This window comes from Microtus pennsylvanicus, chromosome 4, assembly GCF_037038515.1.
Source record: "Microtus pennsylvanicus isolate mMicPen1 chromosome 4, mMicPen1.hap1, whole genome shotgun sequence".
Taxonomy (NCBI): domain Eukaryota; kingdom Metazoa; phylum Chordata; class Mammalia; order Rodentia; family Cricetidae; genus Microtus; species Microtus pennsylvanicus.
Genome location: NC_134582.1, coordinates 94,700,874 through 94,721,161, shown reverse-complemented (window position 1 = coordinate 94,721,161; position 20,288 = coordinate 94,700,874). Strand labels below are relative to the sequence as shown.

The following is a 20,288-nucleotide window of genomic DNA, read 5'->3' as shown; positions in this document are numbered from 1 at the left end:
GCCAAGAGGGGGTCCTTCCATGCCCTTCTATGCCTCCTTCAGTGCCCACCAAGCCCCAAAGTGCACTACTTCAAGGCACTAGACTCTGGTAAACTGTTAAATGCCCCCTGCTTAAGGTCTTCTGGGTTAGACCCCTAGAGGAAGCCTGATCCAACCTGCTGAAGGTTCACAGCTTTCCTGAGCTCACAAAGGTGTGGAGGAAAATCCCTAGCTTTGTAACTTCAGTATGAGCCCAGAGTTTTGAGGCATCACTATTGGAGTGCAGTTCTACTGTAAGACTATCTGAAGGGTAGGTACTGATCGATTAATATGTCTTAGGGTGAGTTTCTGGAGGGATGGCATTAGGGTTGGAGGGAAAAAGAGAGAAAGGATCTGCTCTAGGAAGAAGAAGAGAAAGTGGAGAAGGAGAGAGGAAGAGGCAAGCATGGCGGTGTGTATCTATAATCTCCACACTTGGGAGGCTTAAGGCAGGAAGACAGTTTAGGGCCAGCCTGGGCTAATTAGAAGATCCTGCTTCAAAAACCAAAGGTTGAGGAGCACAGCTCAGTGGAAGAACACCTGTCTAGCAAGGTACTGTGTTCCATACCTAGTTCGTCAAATACAACCACACACACACACACACACACACACACACACACACACACACACACACGAGTGAGCATGAATAAGAAAGACAGAGAGAGACACACAGAGAGACAAAGACACAGAAAGAACATATGAACACATAGAATGAGAGATAGATGCAGAGACAGAGAAGAGAAAGAAATAGCATAAGCAGGTGAGGAAGCAGTCAACAGGGACGTAAGTGTGGCCTCACAGTGGCTGTGCTCAGACCCAGACTACCTTACAAGCTGTAGACTAACGGTGCTGACAATCCTTGTATAAAGTACCTGGCTAAGGGGGCAGACTGCTGGAAGAACCGAAGATGGTGTCCCTTCTCTTTTTCTACCCTAAGCAACTCGGTATAGAGGTTCTTCACGGTGGTGGACAGAAACGAAAAGATGGAAGTAAATTCTTTGTTTTATAAGGTCTAGGTATCCGAATGGCTGGTGGGGAAAAGATCACTTTAAGATAAGAATGCTGGCTTTTCCAATCATGTTCATTTAAAGATGTTACCTTCTGCTATACTGAGAATTAGGTTGGAAAATAATAATTGAATTTAATGATGGCGAGGAGGCTAGTGGATGCTATTAACTATCAGTAAATGCTAATTATGAGACAGACCGTGGGATGGGTGCTTGCTCGCAGTAGCTCTGTTTAACGTCATAACAACTACAAGGCAGGGAATATGAACACCACCGGTCATATAAGGGAATGTACATCACAGGGCCGTTAGGTGGATCAGAGGGAGCAGGCATGTAATAAATGGAAACTGGCTTGGGAGGGCCGAGAAAAAGAAATGACAGATCAACAGATGTGTGTGTGTGTGTGTGTGTGTGTGTGTGCGTGCGCATGTGTGTGCATGTGTGTTTGCTATAAACTTAACTGTCAAGCCAGAAAGAATGTGCCAGAAACAATAGGTCTATTACCAGAATTGGCTTGGGTACATGTTTATAGAGCCACCAGAGGAAGACAGGAAGAGAGAACGAGAAAGTCCAGCCTTGAAAGTTCAGGAAACTACTTTAGGAGCGATCATCTGGCAAACAGGTCCAGGAGAAGGAAGGCATTAACGATTATCACTTTGGATGAGTGCCAAATATGCATTTAGGCAAAACACAGGAAGCCCAGGCAAAGCACCAGAGATGGGCTGCCCTGGGATACAAGAGCTGAGTCGGTCCAGGCAAGAAGTGGCAAAGAGAGGTTTGTGTTCTGAGCAACTTGAGAGACTGTCCCGAGAGCACAACCCTGCAGTCCCACAGACAGACACTGGACATTGTGCTTGGCATCATTAAGACAGAGTCCTTCAAAACAGAAAGAAAGGAAGGAAGGAAAGAAGGAAGGCAGTCTTTCACTTAAGGGTACAGAGGGGCGAGTGAAGATCTGTCACAGTATAGATTTGTGGACCACAGATGCTGGGACAGATGCGGGCATGTGGAAGCTGGAAGCATGAAATACTCTTAGTGTGCCTGCATGGCACAGGAGTCCTCTTTTCAACACAGCGAGCGAAGATGAGGGAACATGCAAGGGCCTGGCTACAAGAAGGAAGAGACTCATCTGGCTTGTACAGCTGTAGATGATCAGACAGTTTAGCAAGAAGACCAAAAAGGCAGCTAGCAAGGTTTTGTGGAACATTCTGGAAGCAATGGGAAGACAGGAGGCTGTGTTTGTGGGCTCGGGCTTACACGCCATGGAGTACAGCTTTTGTGGAGAGAAAGGGTTGCCCTGAGGAGGGAGTGGCAAGCTATTCCAGCCAAAACAGTCAAAGCCTAAGATACTCCAAGCACTATGGCAGCTGTGGTAGCTCTATTATTAGATGGGGAAACTAACTCTGGCCGGACCCTCAGCCTGAGTCAGGCTCTCTATTAAGGTTTTCTACATGGGGTGCTGTTTCATTCTCAGACCATGGCTAAGGAACCAGAGGGAAAAGGTGCACTGGAGGGCTGTTTCAGATGGGACAAGTAGAAGGTTTGCCAACTTAATTCTCAGGTAGTTGTATTCATTTGAATAGAAAGTGAAGAATGAATGGACTAGGCAGGGGAGAGGAGGGAGAGGGAGGAGAACTTGGGAATATTTGGCTTCAGGTTTCTGTGGCACACTCATGTAAGGCCTGCGGTGAAATGCAGACTTGGGTGTGGTCACCACACCTGTGAGAGCCAACCACAGCTATCCAGGAAGAACCTAAATTTGGTAGGCATGGAACTCACAGAGGGCAACTGAAATCAAGAGGCATTCAGCAGGGAGTTGAGAAAGGCAAGTTTAGTGTTGCAGAAGCAGGTGTGGTGTCAAGAAAAGAGTGAACACCCCCTGGAAGGTACATAGGAAAGCAGGATGGCACCTGTAGACACTGGCCACACTGCCACTGTGCAACTAAGAGTGGCCTCGATGGGGCCCAGTGGGACAGGGATGGACAGGAAAGGCACAGGCTAGATATAATCCCCCCCCCCCAGGTCTCTCAAGATGGTGGCTAGCAGGTAAGGAGAACACAGAATGGGCACGGCATGTGTGGTGAGAAACACAGTGTTGCCAACAGTTTTGTTTAGAGAAAGAATCCAATATGGGAGATGACTAATTGCTTATTAGAGAGAGAGAGAGAGAGAGAGAGAGAGAGAGAGAGAGAGAGAGAGAGAGAGAAACTCAAGCAGTAGCTGGAGTAATGGATGAACTAAAGAGGGAATGGGTCCATATATCATAACAAAAGAGGACATATTGACACAGAAGAATTTTCAGAATTCTGGTTTCCAAAGCTTTAACATTTCTTAATCTTACATTTTTGAAAAGAAGTTAAAATTAAGTTTTAGCTGAAGTGAAAAATAATCTCTTCACAATTATAAATCAGCTCATTCCCGTACCCGTATCTGGTATAATTTCTTTTCTGTCCTTAATTATCTCCATAGATATAGACATAGTGTCCATCTTTTCAGTATATGTGGATTCAAAGAGGTTATAGAAGATGTACCATGACAATCAGAGTGGTAAAGCCACAGCCAGGAGCAATCGTTGCTGGCTTTATTGTATGCCTGGAGCAGACATCAATAATCAATCCCTCTCCACACTACATGTGATGGAGTCCCTAGAGTTTCAGAATAGCACTCCCTTGGGATACTTGCCAAGTTAGAATGCGAAGTCCATGCACCATCCTTGATGAAGAGATGAATTCTCACTTAGGACCCAATTGTAGCCCAGAAAGTGGTTGAAATGTTTCTTACAACTAGTCACATGTATTAGGAGTTCTAGTTGGTTCAAAGCTCCTACCATTCTTTCCCTGAGTCTCATCAGCTTGCGGAGGTGTGGCATTGGACCTCAGAAGTCTCCCCCATGGAGAGCTGAGCATTGCATTTTAACATTTGGATATCATAGCTAAGCCCCAACTTCTCTCTCACAGACAGATGTGTGTCTTCCTCTATGACATCTAATCCTGGCCCCGTTCATGTTTGGTCCCCACTGCTACCTTGGAGGTGACAGGTAATGGTGACTAGGCTCTGCTGCATGTGTTTATCTCTTTCCAGTAGTTTTTGCTGCTGCCTTGATCTAGCATCCGGCCCCATGTCTAAGCACTACTCACATGCAATGGTGAGCTCACCTCTCATCCACTGAGGCATCTACCAGCTCATCAGTAGAAAAGAAAAGCAGTTCACACTGTCATTTTGCTCTACCCATCTTCTTGAACAACTCTTTCTCCAGCACTACTTGAAATCCTTACTTATTCCTTGGATAGGAGTTTTGGTGGTACCAGGACTCGAATCTGGGAAGTGCTCTACTACTGAGCCCAGTCAGTGTTTCAGTCACACTGAAAACAGTAGGTGCCAATTCAATGTGTTGAGCAAGTGGATACATCATGGCCTCATGGCATTTAGGGGGCCAGTCTATCAGGTTGGGACCAAAAGAATTATTCCATCAATTCTGCTTAGACATCAACATGGTACAGACATAGGTTTGTGTCATGAGTACTGTGAGCATTTCAGGCCCCTTTCTTGTTGGGTGTCCTTCTTTGCACCTGGATCAACTGCCCACCCCATGTCATGGCCCCTGTCTTATGGCATGGCAAGGAATGGACTCTGCTTTGTCTACTAGTAAGCCAGAAGGCAGGGCTGGGGTGTCCCCAGCTCCATGCGGTTGTGCTGTGTGGTTAAGAGTGGGCTACTGAGTGACTGCAATGGATCCAGAGAGTTCTTCCACATTCTCTAAGGAGTTTCCCTTTTGCTTTTTCAAATCTTTTCCTTTGCGTCTCAGTAAGAGAGTGCATTGCTTGCTTGCGTGGTTTCATTGTGTTTTTATAGTTTTTAACTTCCCTTCTAGAGGAAAGTCTAAATACCTAGAGGAAGGAGAGAGGTTTGCTTTTGTGTGTTTATGTTGTGCAGCAGATGACAACCAAATGCAGAGACAGAACTACTTTAGAAAACCAGTAAAACTTCACAAGTTCAAGTGCCCAAAACTCTGAACTCCAACACTGCACACCTGTCTCAGTTCAGCAGGCTTTGTCTTTATAATGCAAATTGTTTTTGTAAATAAGAGCAAGAAGGCAGTATAAAACATTTAAAACAAACCCTGCACGCACTGGCACTTCAGGAATGCCAATGAATATTTAGCATATGCTAACTAGTCATAATTTTTTTTCATTCACTAAAATAAATGCCACTTTGAAGAATCTCTGGAGGTGAAACATTTCCAAAAGATATTGTATCTTTCTGCTCTCGAAACTGCCAGTATTCTCACCCAGATGGCACCGGGCATTCTAAGCTAGAAGGGGTATGGAGGCCTGCAGGACCCTAAACGTCTAGCACCGCTTCACATTTCCTGTCTGCAACTATAGTTCCCCTGCCTGGAACCCCCAATACAGTTTTCTTTAAATGTGGTCTTTTCCTAAGCTTCACTTCTTTGGACTCTCTTGATAGGAGCCAGTGTTTCCCTGTTCCCACAGCTTTCTCTGTATAATGATTCTAACTCTTGTATGGGGACAGAAGCTGTGTCCTGTTCATTGTTAGGCCTGTGGATATAGTATTGATTGAGATGAAACTGAACACAATAGTACCATTTGACATATACCGTATAATCAAAGTTAACAAGCCTCCATCAAAACGTTACTTTGTAATTGAAACTGGCCTTCAACCCAATTGGCCTATATTAGTGAGATTGCACTCTCTTATCAATCTGTCATATGCCTCAGGTTTCCATGACAACCTAATGAAACAATGTGTTAAAAATAATTTGTGAAGTACTCAATAAATATGAAGAAGTGACTTAAATTTCTATTATTTATCTTTGTTGGTATAATCCAGATAGTGTGTTATAATAGATCACTAACAATTAAGGTTCATATAAGCAAGAAAGCATTCTATAGTCTACTAAAATGGAATTTGAAAACTCACTTCACAAGCCATGTGAAGGGGAATTCTGTTCAAAACAAGCAAGCAAAATAATGAAGAACTGTGGGTGTCTGTTGCTTGCGAGAGTTTATGTTTCTGCCCTTAATACCAGATGCTGCAAATGCCAGGGCATTCTCTGAAACATATTTCATTCTGACAGTGAATAAGTACTAAACGGAATTGGGGAAAAATACATTTGGTTGTAGCAAATTACCTTCTTGAAATTTGTAAGTATCAGTGATATCCTGCATGCCGTCTCCTCCAATTTGTTTGGTCACAATTAATTTCCCAATATGGGTGGTATCTACGCCTTCTACCACATGAGTGCCATCTTTCTTAGCTGTAATGTAAACAAGATCGCTGTTGACCTGGGAACAGGAGAGGAGAGCATTAGCATCAAATGTTTTTGTTACAAATTACAATAGTCACAATAGCTAAAACGTAATTAACAAGGATGCTTGCCAGTGGGTCAAAACGTAAACAAATGGGACACACATAGGCAAGGAATATTAACCACAAAATGCGTAAGATCTTACCAGTTGTAGCAATACAGGTAGTAAGAAGGCATTATGTTAAATGAAATAAGCCAGATACAGAAAGACAAATACCCCATGTTCTCACTTATTCACGGAAACGGAAATGCTGATCTTGAAGAAGAGAATGGAACAGGGGTTACTAGAGACAAGGAAGTGAAGTGAAGGGCATGAGAAAGAGTTCAGTCCAGAGCAACACATTTCAGTTTGACTGATGAAATTCCTTCTGACTTTTCGACGTCATTGGTTAATACAATCTGTGGCACACACTTGAACGTTGAGAAAGTATAAAGCTCCCAGCACATACAATGACTGAAGAACTGGAATTATTATCTTTTGTCCTCACACACTGCCATCTCAGACCACACAGAGATGCACAAATGTCATGTCTTAATTAGGAAAAAAAGCAAATTTCTTGTCTCCAAAAATCTTTGCTGTTCCATATTATAGACATCCAGACCCTAGCACTGGTGTGTTCCTTTATTCGACTGAAGTGAAGCCAGCAGGCAAACTCCTTTTAAAAACATTCTCGGGCCAGAGATACGGCTCTGCCAGTAAAAGTGCTTGCCATTCAAGCCTGACCACTAGAGTTTGATTCTCAGAACCCATGCAAGGATGCCAGGACAGAACTAACTCCGCAGAGTCCTCTGATTGCCATACATTAGCCATGGCATGCACATTCTCTCTCTCTCTCTCTCTCTCTCTCTCTCTCTCTCTCTCTCTCTCTCTCATCACACACACACACACACACACACACACACCAAGCAAATAAACAAATAAAAGATTTTAAATAATTCTGAAGGGGAATCCACTTTGTTCATCATCCATGAATCAAGGAAGAATATCTGAGGCAGGCTTGGTCAGCTGTCTCATCAGTGAACGTCTCTTTTCTTTCTTTCTCTTCCTGGTAAATTCAACCCTGTTTGAACTCCCATTTTAGAGTTGACACAGGGGTAGGGGAGATTCTGCGAGTCACATTATCTGAGTGTGTTGTGTATAGGGGTGGGACTGCTAAAAACAGGTAGATGTCTTATTATGGAAGCTTGGGTGAGGTTCTAAATATATCACGTTTTAAAGTGGTCTCAGAGGACCCTAAAGCATCGTGCTCACTTCTTGCCTTCCTGGATGCTGCTAAACTAGCAAAGGCTGTACAATCCATTTGTAAGATGGAAGAACGTTGGCTACGTGACTTTCTGGGAAGAATTCTGACCTCTACAGAAGGAGAGAGGGAATTGGGGAGTCTATCCCTCCATTTATTCCTTAGATGTCGTCATGGGCAGTGAGATACTGCTTGGAGCTGTTGTCTACCTGGGACAGTGAACAAAAGCTTGGTCAGACAGGAGAAGATGGCAGCGAGGATGGAGACTTGCCAGCCCTGTGAGCCATTCAAAGGGACCAAGTTTGGACTGCCAACTTCAGGCTTTCTTAGATAAGTATAAATTCTTGCCTGTTTCAGTCATAGTAACTGTGTTACTTGTAGCCAAAAAATGAATGTAAAAGTATAATTAAACCGTCCAGGAGGAATTTAGACAATTCTTGGTGATTCACCATCTAAACTAGGCACTGGAGACAGTGCCTTGCAGTGAAGGCACTCACGCTCTTCCAAGGTTCTGCGTCCCCACTGTGCTTTCTAGAAGCACTGTCAAATCTATCTGAAAGGTGACTTCACAGGCCCCTATTGTGGTGCATATACTCTCTGTTTTGGAGATCCATGAATTACCAGGGCATGGGTGGGAAACATCTCCACTGCCAATGGTCACTACTGTAGTTACTGGAGGTTTTTCCAGCCCTCTCTAGGCTTAGCTTCTGTTCCTTTAAGTGAGGTAATAAAAGTGCCTTCCTCACAGAATTACTGGCAGAATTAACTGAAGTAAATGCACGTGAACTACTTATCATAGTGCCTGGCATAGAGGTAACACTCTGTAAATGTTATCGATAATTATGTATTATTTAATAGCTTTCTCAGATAGTGTCCAGAGAGTCAGAGCTGTAATGTTGAGCAAAATAGATCTGGTCCTTCCATTTTAGAGTTGACACAGAGGTAGGGGAGATTCTGGCAGTCACAATTATCTGAGTGTGTTGTGTAGCGGGGATGGGGACTGCTAAAAACAGGTAGATGTCTTATTATGGAGGCTAGGGTGGGGTTCTAAATAGGTCACGTTTTAAAGTGGTCTCAGAGGACCCTAATGAATATCCAGGCCTGAGGACTTCTGGAATACAGTGCAAGAAGCACAGGAAGAGGGCAACACCAAAGTTCTCTGTGGGTTCACGGAGCAATATGGAGGTGGCCGAAGAGTAACAGGTTGAAATGTGTAAGACGCATAGGAGTCAGCCTATGAGCTGAGGAATGAGGGAAGGCAGGCATTGGATGGGCAGGTGCAAAGACTCAAGGTCCAGAGAGGTGCTGGGTTAGCTGTGGGAAACCCTGGCTCCGATGCTAGCTGTGGACCTGCAGGAAGTCATGTTAACTTAACTCTGAATTTCAGCTCTGGTTTCTATAACACGAAAAACCATCATCCCCACCTCGCTAGTTTCATAGGAATCTTTTAGTCCAGAATGAGGAAAAATCCGTGTGAACATGGCTTGAAAAGTTCCTAATTGATTATAACTGGTGTGACCATTAGGGGATAATGGTGGGAACATGACGATGTTCTCCTAACTTTAAAGCTTGAAATTAAAGAGAACAACCTTCCACACTTCCTCACAAAATGTTCTGAATTTACACAAATCAGGCCCCTACTAAAGAGGACGCAGTCAGCACTGGGTAAATGACCACAGTGTTTCAAGATACCTTGTAGGTGATAAAGTAAGGCTCGAACATTAATCTCACAAAGTCTATATCGCTATATTTGCTACAGATGACAGCACCGAGACTCATCAATCAGCCAAGTGAAGTTTTGTGGGCATGGATCAGGAGAGTAGCTACTGGAGAGCTACAATCCTGAGCCAACTCACAGATCATTCTCCTGGTCTTTACCTTGGCTGGTCCACAACCTATTTCCTTTGATCTTCCCTTTTCCTGGTCTCTTTGACCTTCACTTTGGGTTGGAAATCCACGGCCCATCCTTGATCTTCACCCTAGGCTAGCCCATGACCTCATCCCTTTGGACTTTTCCCTCGGCTGGCCCTCTCCTCTTGAACATCATTGTATACTTCCTTTTCTACATGGGTATCACCATGCTTGGGGTTTGATGGAATGCAAGACTGAGATGTGACATCCGAAAGCACCCCACATTTCTTTTTGTGAAGAGTGAGAGAGAAGAAAGGAGAGAACGTTTCCATGCCTCCTTCCCCTTTCAGGTTCTATTTTCACTCAGAGTCCAAGGAAAGCCCTAGAAAAGCTGACGATTAATCAGTGAACTGGATGGCCTGGGAGCTGGAAAGGAATGGCTAAGATGTCAGTGTGCTGGGAGGCAGGAAGAGGCAAGCTATCTACCGACATCCCTGGGGCAGGAAGAGGAAGGATGACACACACATGGAGGGAGGGAAGGGGCGGCAGCTTCACACTGAGTCACGGAGACCCATAGTAAAATTACCAGCTCACCCCTACGGGGTTCTGGCGAGCACTCCTGAGAGAAGAAACCTCATTTGCTTTTAGGCAAGCTCATATATCTCTGACAGATATCTTGAACCTGGAATACAGCCCAGCCTAAAGCAACAGCCTGCACCCTCTGACAAAGAAGCCTCTCCTGCAGCAAGAGAGGGCAATTATCTGCAAATCCTGATGACATTCTCAACACCCTGATCTATATTTAATAACAGCAAAAAGCGCTTGCATTAACAGCTATTAGGCCTTTCACTACTGTAAAGAGGCCAGCCTCTCTCCTTCTTTGTAGCGATAAGGTACAATAAAAAAAATAGAAAAATAAAGCTTCATGGGTTTCAGAATGATCTCCCATTAAGAGATTCTCGGAGTGTCATAAACTGTCAGATGACAGCAGGGGAGGTTTGTACGAATTTTCAAATGCCAAAGTGAAATCAAATGGATAAAACTCCTAGCACAGTGAGACCAGTCTCCCGAGGCATCTGGAAACCGCCATGGCAGGTACAGTGTTTTACTTCTGTGCACTTCACATCTGTGCTTCTGCCGTCTAAATTCTGACACTTATTTCCGTCGTACTTCTCAACGCTCTTCCTCCTTTCCTGGTGACTGCCGTTTGTTTAGCTTTGAGTGTGAGCGTGCCTCACGGGATCATGTGTTTGAACACTTGGTTCCCAGCTGACGACACGGTTGGGGGAGGCTTGTGGATCCTTTAAGAGTTGGCTGTAGCTGGAGGAAGTGAGTTGCTCAGGGCAGGCTAACCCTGCTTCCAGGAGACTTCCTGAGGTAAGGTAGCCAGTTGCTTCATGCTCCTGCCTCAGCTGCCATACCTTCTCATTACAGTGGCCCATTCCCTCTCAAACCACAGCCCAGATAAATCATTCTTTTCCTAGATAGTTTTGTTAGGATTTTTTTCTTTTTTCTTAGAATGACACGAAGCCTTCCCATTTCCCTCATAGGGAGACAATAATCTCTCAGGTAGGTCCCCTATCTTCAGTGACAATTCTAGCCAACCCACGTTCTGCAGGCTGTCGGTGCCCTGGTTGATGCCTTTGGCATTGATAACTCTCCCTAACACATAGGATAAAGGATTAATTTCTCAAGTTGTGAAGATCTCACATAGGCCTTTAGACTTTACCTTTGTTTGACACCCTGATACATCCTGAGTATGCTGGTTACTCTCTAGAGCTGTTAGCTGTCCACACACAGCCCTTGGATGCCCAGGTCATCCTCTGCCTGAAATTTCTTTTTCTCCCTCAACTTCTTCCTTCCTTTCAAATTTATTTATTTAGTTTGTGTGCCATGTTATGTATATAGAGGTCAAAAGACAACTTTACGAGTTGGGTTTTGTTTTGTGGATCCCAGAGATGGAACTCAGGCAGTCAGGCTTGGCAGCAAGTGATTTTACCCACAGAGCCATCTCACTGGGCAACTCCTAACCTCTTCCTAATCTCCTTTGTCTGAATAAACATTAACTATTACTCCTTCTCCTGTAACTCCGCAGAGCTCTTCTCCCAGGACTATGCCCTTAAGATGCTCTTTGCTTTAAAGAGATTGTATTTTGATTAAACTCACTATAAACTGAAGGTATGATGAGCTGAAAATGCACTTCATATACCTCCCCTGCAGGACATCATAGCTGAGTGGCAAGGCCCACTGTGGGGGTCTGCTATTTTCCCTGTGGTTATGGGGTGTCTGGGAGCTGCAGCTCGCTGCCACCCAGTATCATCCGAGAGGATCTAACAGTGCATGACTCTCTGAGCAAGACATTTGAATCCAAAATCCAAAGTGTGGTTCCTATTGAATTTGTATTTCTTTGCACCATTACAAAGTTAAAAGATTATGAGTGAAGTTATCATGGGTCAGGGCCAACTGTTTTTACACAGGGAGTCACGGTTGCCAGGTCTCTTCCTGCTTTAGAGTATTGAGGCCTTTGCTGTCTTTCACTTCCTAACTCGATTTTCTCAATGAATGCATCTCCATGTACAAATGCAATCTCATGTTGACTATATTGCTCATACAACAGTTGTGTATATGTGTTCTTTGTATTGTCACATTTAACTACTACTGTGTGAATGGACTTAGTGACAAATTCCCCTCTGAGGATTACACATCTCAAGTATGTGGGTCCCTGAGCTCCCCATAGCCTTCCCTGATGAGAGCTAACACTAAATACTTATTCTTTCCAGAGTGGCTGCCAGCCTAAACTCAGGTGCCCACCTGCTTTCAAAATCCAGCACTCTCTTTATTAGCTAGATTACCAGGGAAAGACTATTAGGCACTCTGCTTGCCTTTGCCTTGGTTGTCTTGTCTGTTGAGTGGGGAGGCCCTCAATACTCATTTTAAGAGGGCTGCTATGAGCATCAAACAGCAGCCAGAGTGATTGTCCAGAAGGAGATGGATACAAGAGCTGTCCCATTCCAGGGCTGATTGCTGCAAATATATCTCAAGGGAATACGGGATTTCAGCCTTCCACCCCCCAAGAGACTCCTAGCCTTCTCTTTTACCTGAAGCCTCTTACATTGATTTAATTAGCTGTTTCCTCTCTTTCTAGCTCCTGCCCTGTTGTTCCGGAATCTTAGACCCTTCACTTAACATCATCATCAACCCATTAAGTGGCCTGAATTTCTCTTCTTGAGTAGCTCTTTATAACCTTCTCTTTTTAGCTGCTACCACAGCTGCTGTTGCTGCTGCCGCCAACCAAGTTTTAGTTGAGTGATCCGGTTCATCACTTAATGTCTTCAGAACTATTGACTCTAGTTCCTAGGTACTCAGAACTAAACTCAGGGTTGCAACTCTCTTGCTTTCAGTAGAAAAACAATCTCAAGACTTCGAGGCAGGAAAGTGTTAAGTAGGTATTTCATTAGGCATTAAGAACCCAAGGATGGAAAGATGTCTGGTTGACGCGAAGCCTACGCCATGTACCTGGGAATTTGAGAAGTAACAACCTGGTGTCTAACTCTTTGATGTGTTAAGAGGCTGCGGTGGGAGCTGACACTTCCCTCCAGCTTTTCACTTACCTCTGCAAAAACAAATGGAGCATCAAACTGGAAGCAGACGTGGCCATGCTTAACAGCTTGAACAGAGGCCGGGCCGCAGCGGTACATGCCTAGAACACACAAGGAGGAAGGCAGTATGAGTTGGTTGTTTTCCATTCTGCCCATTGACACAACCCTGTGCCGGGGGGGGGGGTGTCTACAGACACCGGTGTTCCCCAGATTCACCAGTGACTTTGTCTAAATGTTTTTGCTGGCTACAGAAGACAGGTGACCAATATGCTTAATCCAAAGAGTTCTGCTAGAAATGCCAGCTCAATGCCAAATGTAAAGGCCAGGCAAAGAATACTGGGTCAACACTATTCCTAATTCTATTCTGCTGACTACAAACACGTGCACTGGTCATGCTTATCCCTCCTTCAAATTATCCTTATTAGTGGTTGTCAACTTGGAACAAGCTAATGTCATTTAGGAGAGGGAAAGTTCAACGGAGAAAATGCCTCTAGCAGGCTGACCTGTGGGGGCATTTTCTTGGTCAATGATTGACGTCAGAGCACTGAGTTCACTATAGGTGGTACCATCCCCTGGCCAGGTGGTTTTGGGTTGTATAAGAAAGTAGACCGAGCAAGCCACCTTGAGCACCTACCCTGACTTTCCTTCATGATGGACTCTGACTGCGAGTTGAAATAAATCTTAGCCATCCCAAGTTGCTTTTGCTTGTGGTGTTTATCACAGCATCAGAAACCTAACTAGGGCTGTCCCTGATACATCCTTGGTAGTTGTACTGATCTTGCATTCATTGTTTTCTTTTTGTTTTGTTCTGTTTATTGTTTTTTGTTGTTGTTGTTGTTTATGACATTTGTCAGGGTGATTTGTAGATTTGGACACTGACCATGCTCATTAGCCTTAGCACGCTCATGCTTATGTTTCTAAGATCCCTGAAAGTTTAGCTACCCATCCACTTTTTCTAAGAGATTAGCTGCTGTAGTTCTTTGAGTCTCCTCATACTATAAAGTCCAGAACAATCGATAGCCTGATGCTTTCTCCATAAAATCCAGCATCACAGCGTCGCTTCGTCGTGACTGTGGACTGAATGCTTCCCTATATATGGAGACTTACATATAACATCTCTGTCTCAGACCAACAGTAGAGGAAAGAGCTGAATGCAGCCAGGGTTTGCAGTCCTTTGGTGTTTATCATCATATTAAAAAGTATGCAATTCTATAAAAATCTGGGGTTGGTCACAGCCACTCCTAATTAGCAGGGTTAGAAAGTTAGAAGAGAGACATCTACCCACTCAAGGTTTGAAAGAGACCAGAGAACCTAAGACATCAGCCTTTGGAAGAACAATTTAATAAGTAATTTATAATTATCTTTCAACTTTTATTTTTTTCTCTTGCCTTTTATCACTTCATCATTGTGGATCAGTGAGGGCTGAAGTCATATTTTATAGCCTAGTAAAAGTGCTTACCCAGATATATTTTCTTTGCCCTGTCTTCAAAACTGCTTATCAAAGCAAGATTAGATGAGTTATATAAGTTATATTCCTTTCCCAAAAGTTGTAGAACAATCAGGGTAAAGCGGACTATTGAAATGAAGTGAGACTTGATTGACAGGCATTGAATTCTGTATGCATGCCCAGCAAGCACATTTCTAGGGTTGGTTCCTAACGAGTGTGCGACCCACACACCGAGGTGAGCAGTGGGGTGAATAGGGAAGAGGCAGGCTTACCATCACTGTTTTCCTGGGGTGTGCTGTCCACAGCTTGCCAGCCTCCGAATCCTACAGGAAGGTCAGGCCTTGTCATCCAAGCTTCATTCCAACAGTGGTAGTTCCTAAGAAGATAACCCTGATGAGGTTACACTTCCCATAATACCCTGGTATCTAAGCATTCAGAGTCACCTCCATTCTGTGCTGTGATCACTAGGGTAGATCAAACTAAATCTGAGGGCTTTGGAGATTGCCTGCGTCTCTGATTTGAGATTATAGCACATCATTTGGGGTCCCTGACATGACTGGTTATTGCTTTCCTCTGCTAAAATTGGTTTCAAGATCATCCAGAGATAATGTAATAGTTTTGATCTAAACCATCCTTTGAGACAGAGCTTACAATGTTCAAAGGCAGGAAAGAAATGCCAGTGGCCTTAAAAGGCTGGACCAGGTTGGGGCATAACAGTGGCTCCCACAAAGCCGTGGTCCCCCCTGCTCCGCCTTTCTTCTTCCCCGAGCCATACCTGGATGTTGGACCCCATTCCTATTTCCTCGCTGTGATCCATGAGTTCCCTTTTAATAAAGAAAAACCTTAGAATACTCTACTCAGAGTTGGCTTGGGATTATTTGACTCACATTCCCACCATTTGATGCATTCTGTATCAAAAGATCTTCACTAACCCCATATCTGACAGGGGACTCAAGAAATTAGACATCGAAATACCAACTAATCCCATTAAAAATGGGGTAAAGATTTAAACAATAGAAGAATATCAAATGACTGAGATGCACTCAAAGAATTGTTCAACATCTTTAGCTACCAGGAAAATGCAAATCAAAATGACTCTGAGATACCACCTTACTACTGTCAGAGTGGCTAAGATCAAAAACCCTAATGACAGCCTATGTTGGAGAAGTTGTGGAGTAGGGGGGCATTCTTTCACTGATGATGGGAGTACAAACTTGAAATCAGTATGGCAGTTTCTCAGAATCAATCTACCTCAAGGCCCAGCAATATCACTCTTGGGCATATACCTAAAGAATGCTCAGTCATACCACATGGATACATGCTCAACTATGTTCATAGCAGAGTTATTAATAACAGCCAGAACCTGGAAACAATTGAGAGACCCCTCAACAGAAGAATGGATAAAGAAATGTGGTATATTTACCCAATGGAGTATTACTCAGTGGAAAAAAATGACATCATAAAATATACAGGCAAAAGGATAAAACTAGAAAAAAAATCATCCTGTGTGTGGTAACCCAGATCCAGAGAAACAAACACTAGCTATGTATTTATTCATAAGTGGATATTAGCTGTAAAGCAAAGGATACCTAGTTTACAATCCATAGCCCCAGAGAAGCTAGATAACAAGGAGGACCATAAAAGTGACTCTTGGATTTTCCTGGGAAGAGGAAATAGATTAGATCTCTAGAGTAAACTGGGGTTGGGGGTGAGGTGAGGAGGTAAGGGGGGGTTGGGGGCAGGGGAACATAAGGAACTGAGATGGACCAGTTGAGGGCAGAATGAAGAGGAAAAGTAATGAAAGAGATATCTTGATAGAAGGGGCCATTATATGGTTAGGGAAGAACCTAGTGCCATGGAAACTTCCAGAAACCTAAAGGATGACCCCAGCTAAGACTCCTAGCAGTAGTGAAGAAGGTGCCTGAACTGGTCTTCCCTTGTAATCTGATTGGTGACTACCCTAAATGTCGTCGAAGAGCCTTTATCCAGTAACCAATGGAAGCAGATATAGAGACCCATAACCAAGCACTGGGCCAAGCTCCATGAGTCCAATTGCAGAGAGCGAAGAGGGATTATATGAGAATTGGGTGTCAAGATCATGACAGGGAACCTTTAGAGACAGCTGACCTGAGCTTGTGGGAGCTCGTCAACTCCAGACTGACAGCTATGGAGCTGGCATAGGACTGAGCTATGCCCTCTGCATGTGAATAACAGTTGTATAGCTTTGTCTGTTTGTGGGGATCCTAGCAGTGGGGCCAGGACCTGATCTCAATGCATTAGCTGGCCCTCTGGAACCTATTTCCTCTGGTGGGATGCCTTGCTCAGCCTTGATACAAGGGGGAGAAACTTGGTCTAGTCTCAACTTGATATGTTATAGAAGGCCCTTAACCCTTCTGAATGGAGACAGAGGAGGAGTAGATGGTGGTGGTAGAAGGGAGATTGGGGGAGGGAACAGGAGGAGAGGAGGGAGGGGAAACTGTGGTTGGTATGTAAATTAACTAAATAAAAACATGGAAAAAACAGAAAAATACAATGAGGACTAAAAAAAGAAATGGTAACCTTAGCTACTGATTGTAATTCTCTAAATCTGTAGCAATTTGCATTTGCTGTTCAATGAGAAGAAAAGGTCACCAGGGTAAGTGTCTCTTTACGCTTCACCAAAAGCAGGCACCCCTTGAGGTAAGGCCTTTTAAAACTCCCCAGAACCTTGCATATGACCCCTTGAAACAAGAGCACAGAATGAAATGTCATCATGAATTGTATTATTATGTCCTTGGAAAGACCTGGGATTATATGACAATAGAGAATCAAAAGAGAGCACATTAACCTGTGAGCACTGTAGAAAATGCTCAGACAGTGCTCAGGATTTAATGCTGGCTACTGCAGCCTCTGTTTATAGCGCTGAGGGTTTCAGACCCAGCCATCATCCATCTTCCTGGAATGCCCTCAATGTCAGTAGTTTGTACATGTCTCTCTCTCAATTCTAGGTATTTCTAATTGGGTCGATGAAGAGATTCTAACCTAATCACATACACGCTATTCACAGAATACTGTTCTGAGTGCTGAAAAGTCAAAGATGATCAGGATATAAATTGTAGAATCTCTCATAAAGAACCTCACAATCTACAAGGAATAACAACATACATACCATTTGCCACTGATTAAAACATGTTTTATATTTATGGTAAAGTTTAATTAAGAGAATAAATTATTTAGAATAAAGTATTTAGAATAGGGTTATGTAAATGCTCAAGCGAAGGAACTCAGGTTTTTAAACATAATTAATGAAAGTGACATGTGCTGAAATAGAAATTCACTGGGGTGGGGCTTAGGATCACTGAGTGACAGACAGCTGGTCTCAGGGCCTTGATGACAAGTCAGAAGGCAGAAAGCAGTGACCATAGTATGTCTGGGGCACTATAAACCTATCAGAGTTGACCCCTGGACCCAGCAATGCCACTCTTGGGAATATACCCAAGAGACGCCCTATCATACAACAAAAGTATATGCTCAACTATGTTCATAGCAGCATTGTTTGTAATAGCCAGAACCTGGAAACAACCTAGATGCCCTTCAATGGAAGAATAGATGAAGAAAGTATGAAATATATGCATATTAGAGTACTACTCAGAAGTAAAAAACAATGAGTTCTTGAATTTTGCATGCAAATGAACGGAAATAGAAAACACTATCCTGAGTGAGGTAAGCCAGACCCAAAAAGAAGAATATGGGATGTACTCACTCATATTTGGCTTCTAGCCATAAATAAAGGACATTGAGCCTATAATTCATGATCCTAAAGAAGCTAAATAAGAAGGTGAACACAAAGAAAAACATATAGACATCCTCCTGGATATTAACCTTCATCAGGCTATGAAAGGAGACAGAGACAGAGTCCCACATTGGAGCACCAGACTACAACCCCAAGGTCCAAATCAGGAGCAGAAGGAGAGAGAGCACGAGCAAGGAACTCAGGACCGCGAGGGGTACACCCACACACTGAGACAATGGGGATGTTCTATCGGGAACTCACCAAGGCCAGCTGGCGTGGGTCTGAAAAAGCATGGGATAAAACCGGACTCACTGAACATAGCAGACAATGAGGATTGCTGAAAAGTCAAGAACAATGGCACTGGGTTTTGATCCTACTGCACGTACTGGCTTTGTGGGAGCCTAGGCTGTTTGGATGTTCACCTTACTAGACCTGAAAGGAGGTGGGAGGTCCTTGGACTCCCCACAGGGCAGGGAAACCGGTCTGCTCTTTGGGCTGATAAGAGAGGGGGAGTTGATTGGGGGAGGGGGAGGGATATGGGAGGCGGTGGCAGGGAAGAGACAGAAATCTTTAATAAATAAATAAATAAAACACCTGAAAAAAAAAACCTATCAGAGTTGGGGGACAACTAACGATCACCCCTAACATTCCAACATCCTAAAAAACTTTATGTATCTTAACGCACCTGATAGACCCTGAACCCTGTGAATTCTATCATAACTACCCCTTCCTGTAACTCCTTCCCACCCCTTTTACAAGGGAGGAGACTGAAGGGAACCTAGCCTTAGATTACATAGGCTATCAATGGTAGAGCTTTGTAGTCAATGCTCCTAAGTACTGAGCTGTACTATGGGTAAGGAAAAAATTGTGGACATTCTGAAACAAATTAATGTCTGTGCTTTGTTCTTATTAGAAGTTAGGAATAATTTGAGAAGTAGAGCAAAATTTGCAAACTGGTGTTTGTGGAAGAGGGGTAGTGGGATGGGTCTTCAGATTGGGCAGAGTCCCTATCCACACAAGAATGCTACAGCACTCTACAAAGTTCTAATGAAGTATATCTACCACAAAGAGATCATTACCACGGGAGGTAGAAACCCCAACTCCAGTGCCTCGGCAAGCTCTCGATAGCTGAGAATTACCCTGAACTTCTGATCCACCCTCACCTCTGGAAGGCTGGGACAACAAGCCAGTGTCATTGCAGCTGGGGATTGAAGCCAGGGCTCCATGCATGCTAGGTGAGTATTCTACCGACTGAGCTATGTCCCAAGCCCCAAGGAAGACTTAAGTTCTGACAGAGTGAAGAAGCAAAGAGCAAAAGTTTATATTGGCAGTGGTGGGGATTGGGGGTGATCAGCTCCATCTGGACTCCAGGCGCTTGCTTGCCTATGGGAAATGCAGGAGTTAACTTCCCAGAGTCATTTTTGTTCATACATGTGATTACTGGGATTTGATAAAGAGATGGCTGGGATGTTCATGGGTAGTAGAGTGAGGCGAAATCCCATTGGTTAAGATGGGGCAGAGAGTAGTACTGTATTCCAGAAGAGAAAAGGGACGCGCGAGGTTGGGGTTGGGGTGACTGTTATATAACGCAACACAAGGAAGACTGCTTTGAGTATTTAACATTAGGGGTGACTGATATACTCCTACTTCCTATCTACTTCCTTCTTCTAGTTTAGAAAGGGCCAGTGGATAGGAAGTGGGAAGAAGGGGCTCAAATAACAGGGGTCAAGAGGCAGAGGCCAGGAGCAATCTGTGGAACAAGTGTGGGACACTATACCAGGTCTCCAGGGCAGTGAGGATGTGATAATGGCCATAGTATGTGGTCTCGGAGCAGGAGCAGGAGGTAGGATCCCATCAGACAACAACCTCTGTCTCAGGAAGTTCACTGGGTGTGTGGCACCTTGCCTGTCTAGCTCCAGAAGAGAGGCAGAAGGACCAGGAAAGACAGCAAAAAGACTTTTCCAGGGCAGAGTGGGCAGTACCGGGCTTCTATGACTCTACCTGTCCCCACTAGATGAATAGGA

The 20,288-nt window shown here is 44.0% G+C and overlaps 1 protein-coding gene across 1 annotated transcript in view; it reads right to left on the bottom strand.

Moving 5' to 3' along the window:
* Nucleotides 1–20,288, bottom strand: part of F13a1 (coagulation factor XIII A chain) — a 145,069-nt gene that overhangs the window by 31,232 nt on the left and 93,549 nt on the right. Inside the window, exons 9-11 of the mRNA XM_075969890.1 lie at nt 14,765–14,868; nt 13,058–13,146; nt 6,178–6,331 (exon numbers count right to left, since the gene is read on the bottom strand). Of these exons, the coding sequence (XP_075826005.1) occupies nt 6,178–6,331; nt 13,058–13,146; nt 14,765–14,868 (347 nt within the window). The remainder of the gene's footprint in view (nt 1–6,177; nt 6,332–13,057; nt 13,147–14,764; nt 14,869–20,288) is intronic.